Below are 9,474 nucleotides of genomic sequence, written 5' to 3'. Positions count from 1 at the left end.
GTCCTGATATGAGATTGAGATTTCAGAATTGATTCCGTGAGGGGAGTTTTGATTTAAACTCTGTATATATGTCCTCTGATATCTCCGAAGTGATTGTTTATAAGTTCGGGGACAAACTCAGATCTAAGAGGGGGAGAAATGTAAGGCCCGAGATGTCATCATTTTGTGAGAACCCGAAAATTAAATAATTGATTTAAATTATTGAATGGCATTTTTGTGATTTTCGGATGGCATTTTCGTAATTATTTGAGGAAAATGGCATTTTCGTAATTATTGGATGGCAATGGCATTTTCGTAATTATTGGAGGCAATGGCATTTTCGTAATTATTGGATGGCAATGGCATTTTCGTAATTATTGGAGGCAATGGCATTTTCGTAATTATTGAGTAAATTGGGCAAAAATTGAGAGGAAACACGTGTGATAGCCATGCAATGATATATATTACATTTTGCCTTCATCTCAAGTGTAGAAATCGAGATAAGCTACGGGGGATTCCAAAATTTCTTCGTACCTTCATATTGCGATTTGGCGAGATTTAATTATTAGATTTGTAATCCGGACACAGTACCGTACTCCTCTCGTCGACAGCTACTACAGGACGTAAGTTTTATTGATTTATGATATCATTTGAAATTATGATATTGTCATAATTGAATGGGATTCATATATGATGTTCTTGATATGTTAGACATCATAGAATTGAAGTCAGATTAAAGAACAGACTGTTTCTGTATTTGTTATGATTTGTGAAAGATATTGACTGAGATTCTATATTAGAATTGTGTTAGTATTCAGAGTATGAATTGTATTGACACAGATTATGAAGTCTGATATTTTATCTGTGATGTTGAGACCGACGGGGTTATCAAGACTGTGTTGCTATACCGTTGAAACATCAGTTGATTCAGATTATTTAGATTCAGAAATGAATTCGATTGTATTGTGATATCGTTGATATGAAGTAGATTGTATCTTGTTCAGATATTGATCAGATTATGTACTGATTTGAGTATTGATCAGAACAGATTGTGTCTTGAGTTATTCACTGATACAGCGTATTCGATATTGTCATTTCAGATTTGATATGGACAGATTCGAGACATCGTCTTCGTCAGATCAGGAAGACAAAGGTATAATTCATGTGATATTCGGGAAGCATAACTCAAATTAGATTAATTTGAGTTTCCCAATAAAATCACATACTAGATTATTGTTTATATTCTTACCTGATTATGCTTTGATTATAGAATTGTATTCAAGCATGTAAGATAATTGTGATATTCAGTTATGAATATGATTATGCTTTGTTTACAGATTGTTATTCATTGCATTTAAGATAGGAAAGTCTTGACAGCCATTGTCAGACTTCTAGACGTTCGGTGTATCTCAACTTAGGAGTAGCCATTACTCCTATTGCCAGCCGTCGATACAGCTCGGACCGAAGTCTAGGAATAAGACGTACAGTCGCCCCGAGTGGTTGGGTAGGTGACAGTCAGTGACGTCTTATTCACCCCGGGATCCCTAGAGTTATAGTTGAGTCAAGTCTAGACATGATTTGATTAGATTAGCATGCGTAGATGAATTGGTTTCATAGACTATGGAACCTATTGTTAATACTTTCAGTCATGACAGCATGTTTCATGATTTAGACTATTTACATGCATGTTTATCTGATTTGCATTGCATGTTTAGTTAGATTAGATTTCATAGATTGTAATAGCCCAGCCCGGTGTACGGTGCAGTTTAAGATTTGCATGTTATTTGGGTTATTTGATTAGTCGTTTATAGTTGTGTTTTGGGCTATAGTATTATTGGTTATTATTTATTTGAGGTATTAGTTGGTGTTGATTGTTCGTTTCAGCGTTTCGGATCGATTTTAGTTGAGTTTGTACTGTTCATTGCCGTGAGTAGAGTGCACCCGCGCTCTCAGAGGAGTGCCCCCGCGGTGTACTATTCATCATTTTGCATTTGGAAGGCCGTGGCACCACCGCACCCGCGGCAGTGCAAGGACCGCACCCGCGGTGTGCACCGCACCCGCGGTGCTTACAGCGCCGCACCCGCGGTCCCAGTTGTGCAGAATTTTATGGTTGGCCGAAAGCATGGCGCACCCGCGGTGCTTGTGTTGGCGCACCCGCGGTGGAGGTATGGGCGAGATATTTAGTGCTTTTTGGAGTGGTTGGCCATCACTTTACCCATTCTTTTCCTTTCATTTTCGAGTTTCCTCTCATTTCCAAGGGTTTTCTCCATTTTCTTTTGCTTCCTACCTTTGATTCTTGGATTTGTTTGGATTTCCGAGTTGAGATCGAGCTTCTACGTGGTAAGAGGTAGCTTTGGTAAGTTTTTGGTGCATTTATCTCATGGTTTAGAGTTGAGAGTTTTGTTGGGTTTGTTGTTCTTATGGATTTATGGATTTATTGTCATGGATTCTTGGATATAGAGTTGATATTGGTGTTATTTATGGATTATTGTTGTAGGTGGTGAATCAAGAGCTAAGTTGAGGTGTTCTATTGGGTTGTAAGTGGAATTTCATCCTTTTTGCTCACATGATTGATATATGTATTGTGTTTTAAAGGTTTCAAAGTGTTATTCCCTTCCATTGAGCCATTGCTATGTATTCATTTCATTGATTATCTATTGGAGGCATTGTATGTCTCACCATTGTTATAAAAGGGAATACAAGATATATTATGAGATTGCGAAACGACGGCCTTAAATGCTATTGAGAATTCAAATGTTTTATTGGATTGATTAATCATAGCCATAGCATTGCATGCAATTAGATGATCATCGACCATAGGCTTTTATCCCCTCACAGTTATCGGTATTTATATCGATGGGATATTGGCAACCACAGACAGAGATACTATTGATATCAATCCAACCATAGAAAGGAGAATACCATCGTATTGCTATCTATTGCTATGCTATTGCTACAGTTATTGCTACAGTATTCATGTTTCAGAGTCGATGGTATTTATGATTTAAAAGCTATGTTTTACAGAGTATACTATATATCATTACTATGTAGAGTTCCACTTGCTGAGATTTATTCTCATTCCAGTTATTTCATGTGATGCAGATCAGAGTGGCGACCCGGGACGTTGACTGTGGATTGGGGTCATATGCATACACCGTTGGAAGGAATATTTTGGCCATGATCATAGGAATGATGTTTTGTATTTTGTTATACCTTTTGAATGATCATGTATTTATTTTGGTTGTAAAATGTTTAAAGAAAATGTATTTTGAAACTCCTTCCATATTTTAAAGAAAATTATTTTTATTCCGCTGCGTATTTTATTTAAAGAGGTCAGGGGTGTTACAATTGGTATCAGAGCGGTGTTCTTCGGACCAATGCATATGACTTCGTCTACTTTCAACTGTCCGGGTATGTTTTCTTGCATCTATCCATTGTTATATATTGATTTGTATCTTGTGAGCTATTGTAGAGTAGAGGATGCCACCTAAGAGGAAAGCAGTAGAGGGTGAGGATAGTTCTTCCTCGAGAGTTGTCGACGAGTTCGGTAAGTTACTGAGAGAGCAGGCTAAGGTCCATAGTGAGCAGATCCAGCAGTTGCTCCGATTGCAAGGAGCAGGTCAGGGTAGAGGTCAGGTTAGAGGGCAAGTTGCTCCAGTCGTTGGCACCGATGGTATCTTTTCTGCGTTTAAGAGCATGGATCCGCCAGAGTTTTCAGGGAGCACCGATCCTTTAGTTGCTGTAGAGTGGGTCAAGGCTTTAGAGGCGATCTTCGATCATCTCAGTTATTCAGATAGAGACCGTATCAGTTGTGCTGTTTTCATGTTGGTTAAAGCTGCTCGCATTTGGTGGAATGCGACCAAGGTTGGAGTTGATGTTTCTACCTTGAAGTGGACAGAGTTTACAGAGTTGTTCTATGACAAGTATTTCCCCGATGCACTTAGAGCGAGGAAGGTTACGGAGTTCTTGGAACTTAGACAGGGGAGCATGGATGTTGGTGAGTATATTCTGAAGTTTGAGGAGGGTTGCTTGTTTGCCCCGTATGTTGCTTCCAATGACAAGGATAAAGGCGCTCATTTCATTCGAGGCCTTAGAGCAGAGATTCGTAGAGATATCAATATGTCCAAGGCTGTGACTTTCAAGGAGATTGTGTCCAAGGCATTGTTGGCCGAGCAGGATGAGAAAGACATTGCCCGGGAGAGGCAAGCGAGGAGGAGCCAGAGTTCGAGTCAGCAAGGTGGAGATCGATTCAAGGAGAAAGACAAGATGGATTTGAGTCTTAGACCACCGACAGTCCCATCTGATTCAGAGAAGCCTTTATGTCCTAGGTGTGGTCGTCATCATTGGGGAGAGTGCAGATATGGCACTCATACTTGTTATCGTTGTGGCACGGCAGGCCACGTTGCCAGAGATTGTCCTCAGGGAGCCAGTACAGGTACTTCGCTGGTCCTTCCTTTTATTTCTTGTTTTGAGGATTGAAAGATTGCTGTGTAGAGGTTGTGATGGGCTTTTGGTTTTTTTTGTTGATGTGGATAGTATGGTTAAGTTGAATATTGGTTATATTGATGTAGTGATAGAGTTTGTTGATGTGTTTGAGCTTGATGTGCCTGGTTTGCCTCCGGTCAGAGATAGGAAGTTTGTGATTGCTTTGATGGTCCCTGGACTCATTGCTCGTTTATCAGCATTAGTTATTAAGGCTTTATTGGCGGACAGGATCCGTAGAGAGTAGACTGTTGATGTTCGGTTGATAGAGATGAAAGCTAGAGCAGAGGATAGAGGTACCTTAGAGTTTAGAGTGTTTGGTGATGGTTTGGTGATCTTCAGAGGATGTATTTGGGTTCCTGTGTCGATCGTGACTGATCCTGATCCTAGATTTACTTCAGAGTTTTGGAAGAGTTTGCATAGAGCTTTGGGTTCGAGGTTAGCATTTAGTGCAGCTTTTCACCCTCAGAGCGGCAGTCAATCAGAGAAAGTCATTCAGAGTATAGAGGATATGATCAGAGTTGGTGCTATCGATTATCCAGAGCCATTGGACTTGACGCAGAGTTTGGCATTGTTATAGTTCTTTCGAGAAATCATTTGATAGAAGAGGCTACGTGGGAATCAGAGGTTGAATTGAGAGAGAGGTATCATGAGTTGTTAGTACAGTGTCGTCAATTTCGAGGACGAAATTCCTCTAAGGAGGGGAGATTGTAATAGCCCAGCCCGGTGTACGGTGCAGTTTAAGATTTGCATGTTATTTGGGTTATTTGATTAGTCGTTTATAGTTGTGTTTTGGGCTATAGTATTATTGGTTATTATTTATTTGAGGTATTAGTTGGTGTTGATTGTTCGTTTCAGCGTTTCGGATCGATTTTAGTTGAGTTTGTACTGTTCATTGCCGTGAGTAGAGTGCACCCGCGCTCTCAGAGGAGTGCCCCCGCGGTGTACTATTCATCATTTTGCATTTGGAAGGCCGTGGCACCACCGCACCCGCGGCAGTGCAAGGACCGCACCCGCGGTGTGCACCGCACCCGCGGTGCTTACAGCGCCGCACCCGCGGTCCCAGTTGTGCAGAATTTTATGGTTGGCCGAAAGCATGGCGCACCCGCGGTGCTTGTGTTGGCGCACCCGCGGTGGAGGTATGGGCGAGATATTTAGTGCTTTTTGGAGTGGTTGGCCATCACTTTACCCATTCTTTTCCTTTCATTTTCGAGTTTCCTCTCATTTCCAAGGGTTTTCTCCATTTTCTTTTGCTTCCTACCTTTGATTCTTGGATTTGTTTGGATTTCCGAGTTGAGATCGAGCTTCTACGTGGTAAGAGGTAGCTTTGGTAAGTTTTTGGTGCATTTATCTCATGGTTTAGAGTTGAGAGTTTTGTTGGGTTTGTTGTTCTTATGGATTTATGGATTTATTGTCATGGATTCTTGGATATAGAGTTGATATTGGTGTTATTTATGGATTATTGTTGTAGGTGGTGAATCAAGAGCTAAGTTGAGGTGTTCTATTGGGTTGTAAGTGGAATTTCATCCTTTTTGCTCACATGATTGATATATGTATTGTGTTTTAAAGGTTTCAAAGTGTTATTCCCTTCCATTGAGCCATTGCTATGTATTCATTTCATTGATTATCTATTGGAGGCATTGTATGTCTCACCATTGTTATAAAAGGGAATACAAGATATATTATGAGATTGCGAAACGACGGCCTTAAATGCTATTGAGAATTCAAATGTTTTATTGGATTGATTAATCATAGCCATAGCATTGCATGCAATTAGATGATCATCGACCATAGGCTTTTATCCCCTCACAGTTATCGGTATTTATATCGATGGGATATTGGCAACCACAGACAGAGATACTATTGATATCAATCCAACCATAGAAAGGAGAATACCATCGTATTGCTATCTATTGCTATGCTATTGCTACAGTTATTGCTACAGTATTCATGTTTCAGAGTCGATGGTATTTATGATTTAAAAGCTATGTTTTACAGAGTATACTATATATCATTACTATGTAGAGTTCCACTTGCTGAGATTTATTCTCATTCCAGTTATTTCATGTGATGCAGATCAGAGTGGCGACCCGGGACGTTGACTGTGGATTGGGGTCATATGCATACACCGTTGGAAGGAAGATTTTGGCCATGATCAAAGGAATGATGTTTTGTATTTTGTTATACCTTTTGAATGATCATGTATTTATTTTGGTTGTAAAATGTTTAAAGAAAATGTATTTTGAAACTCCTTCCATATTTTAAAGAAAATTATTTTTATTCCGCTGCGTATTTTATTTAAAGAGGTCAGGGGTGTTACATAGATGATGAACTCTATTACTATTGTTATTGCTTTTATGCATGACAGCATGTTTCATGTATCATTATGTGTATATGCATGTTTACCATGTTTTATACTGGGATTTATTCTCGCCGGAGTTATCCGGCTGTTGTCTTGTTTTGTATGTGTGCATGACAACAGGTGGGGCAAGATCAGGGTCGAGAAAACGACGAGAGAAGACGAGTTTAGCGTGGTGATTCCGGACTTACTGTAGACATGTTTTATTACTTGAATTTAGTAACTAAACCTTAGACTTAGATTGTACAGTATTGTACTTTTATACTGAAAAGTATTGTATACTGAGATGTATATTATTTAGATTCCATTACCTTCCGCATTTGCATTTTAAAAAGAAAAATTTTTAGACCCTGTTTATCAGAACTGAGCAATTAAATCCCAACGATGATTAAGAAGATGATTAGCGTCCGGGTCCCCACACCTAGGACTAAGAAGGCGAGGGATTATATTTATGGATTACTTTATGTGCTAAACTTTGCACAATAAAGTTGTAATCTACTACTTGTCATCCTCAAACGGATGGACAAACTGAAGTTCTCAATAGAACTTTGGGTACACTTTTGCGTGCTATTATTAAAAAGAACTTGTAATGATATTTCTATGGACTTTATTTTGGGGTTGCCTAGGACTAAGAAGGGGAGGGATTCTATTTTTGGATTACTTTATGGGCTAAACTTTGCTCAATATTGTTGTAATCTACTACTTGTCATCCTCAAACGGATGGAAAAACTGAAGTTGTAAATAGAACTTTGAGAACACTTTTGCGTGCTATTCTTAAAAAAACTTGGAATGACATTTCTATGGACTTTATTTTGGGGTTTCCTAGGACTAAGAAGGCGAGGGATTCTATTTATGGATTACTTTATGGGCTAAACTTTGCACAATAAAGTTGTAATCTACTACTTGTCATCTTCAAACGGATGGACAAACTGAAGTTGTCAATAGAACTTTGGGAACACTTTTGCGTGCTATTCTTAAAAGAACTTGGATTGACATTTCTATGGACTTTATTTTGGGGTTGCCTAGGACTAAGAAGGGGAGGGATTCTATTTTTGGATTACTTTATGGGCTAAACTTTGCTCAATATTGTTGTAATCTACTACTTGTCATCCTCAAACGGATGGACAAACTGAAGTTGTAAATAGAACTTTGGGAACACTTTTGCGTGCTATTCTTAAAAGAACTTGCAATGACATTTCTATGGACTTTATTTTGGGGTTGCCTAGGACTAAGAAGGGAAGGGATTATATTTATGGATTACTTTATGGGCTAAACTTTTCTCAATATTGTTGTAATCTACAACTTGTCATCCTCAAACGGATGGACAAACTGAAATTTTCAACAGAACTTTGGGTACACTTTTGCGTGCTATTCTCAAAAAAAACTTGGATTGACATTTCTATGGATTTTATTTTGGGGTTGCCTAGGACTAAGAAGTGGAGGGATTCAATTTTTGGATTACTTTATGGGCTAAATTTTGCTCAATATTGTTGTAATCTACTACTTGTCATCCTCAAACGGATGGACAAACTGAAGTTGTCAATAGAACTTTGGGTACACTTTTGCGTGGTATTCTTAAAAAGAACTTAGATTGACATTTCTATGGACTTTATTTTGGGGTTGTCTAGGACTAAGAAGGAGAGGGATTCTATTTTTGGATTACTTTATGGGCTAAACTTTGCACAATAAAGTTGTAATCTACTACTTGTCATCCTCAAACGGATGGACAAACTGAAGTTGTAAATAGAACTTTGGGAACACTTTTGCGTGCTATTCTTAAAAGAACTTGGATTGACATTTCTATGGACTTTATTTTGGGGTTGCCTAGGACTAAGAAGGGGAGGGATTCTTAAAAGAACTTTGATTGACATTTCTATGGACTTTATTTTGGGGTTGTCTAGGACTAAGAAGGGGAGGTATTCTATTTTTGGATTACTTTATGGGCTAAACTTTGCTCAATATTGTTGTAATATACTACTTGTCATCCTCAAACGGATGGACAAACTGAAGTTGTCAATAGAACTTTGGGTACACTTTTGCGTGCTATTCTTAAAAGAACTTGCAATGACATTTCTATGGACTTTATTTTGGGGTTGCCTAGGACTAAGAAGGGGAGGGATTATATTTATGGATTACTTTATTGGCTAAACTTTGCTCAATATTGTTGTAATCTACAACTTGTCATCCTCAAAGGGATGGACAAACTGAAGTTGTCAACAGAACTTTGGGTACACTTTTGCGTGCTATTCTTAAAAAGAACTTGGATTGACATTTCTATGGACTTTATTTTGGGGTTGCCTAGGACTAAGAAGGGGAGGGATTCTATTTTTGGATTACTTTACGGGCTAAACTTTGCTCAATATTGTTGTAATCTACTTCTTGTCATCCTCAAACAGATGGACAAACTGAAGTTGTCAATAGAACTTTGGGTACACTTTTACGTGCTATTCTTAAAAGAATTTGGATTGATATTTCTATGGACTTTATTTTGGGGTTGCCTAGGACTAAGAAGGGGATGGATTCTATTTTTGGATTACTTTATGGGCTAAACATTGCTCAATATTGTTGTAATCTACTACTTGTCATCCTCAAACGGATGGAAAAACTGAAGTTGTAAATAAAACTTTGGGAACACTTTTGCGTGCTATTCTTAA

General features: G+C 38.6%; 1 protein-coding gene and 2 long non-coding RNA genes across 3 annotated transcripts; all 3 read left to right on the top strand.

The window, feature by feature from the left end:
- The first annotated feature begins 2,037 nt into the window (after positions 1 to 2,037).
- LOC140810882 (uncharacterized) lies at positions 2,038 to 2,892 on the top strand. Its single transcript, XR_012113334.1, has 2 exons — positions 2,038 to 2,335; positions 2,477 to 2,892. It is a non-coding gene; the product is annotated as an uncharacterized lncRNA (long non-coding RNA).
- A 230-nt stretch (positions 2,893 to 3,122) lies between these two features.
- LOC140809794 (uncharacterized) lies at positions 3,123 to 6,589 on the top strand. Its single transcript, XM_073167526.1, has 2 exons — positions 3,123 to 4,414; positions 6,538 to 6,589. The coding sequence occupies exons 1-2, from the start codon at positions 3,460 to 3,462 to the stop codon at positions 6,561 to 6,563; spliced, it is 981 nt and encodes a 326-aa protein (XP_073023627.1). The 5' UTR covers positions 3,123 to 3,459; the 3' UTR covers positions 6,564 to 6,589.
- LOC140810887 (uncharacterized) lies at positions 5,494 to 6,348 on the top strand. Its single transcript, XR_012113335.1, has 2 exons — positions 5,494 to 5,791; positions 5,933 to 6,348. It is a non-coding gene; the product is annotated as an uncharacterized lncRNA (long non-coding RNA).
- Positions 6,590 to 9,474: the final 2,885 nt, after the last annotated feature.

This window comes from Primulina eburnea, chromosome 13 (assembly GCF_022965805.1).
Source record: "Primulina eburnea isolate SZY01 chromosome 13, ASM2296580v1, whole genome shotgun sequence".
In the NCBI taxonomy this organism is placed as follows: domain Eukaryota; kingdom Viridiplantae; phylum Streptophyta; class Magnoliopsida; order Lamiales; family Gesneriaceae; genus Primulina; species Primulina eburnea.
The sequence above is the reverse complement of the archived record's forward strand: the minus strand, read 5'-3'. Positions and strand labels throughout refer to the sequence as shown.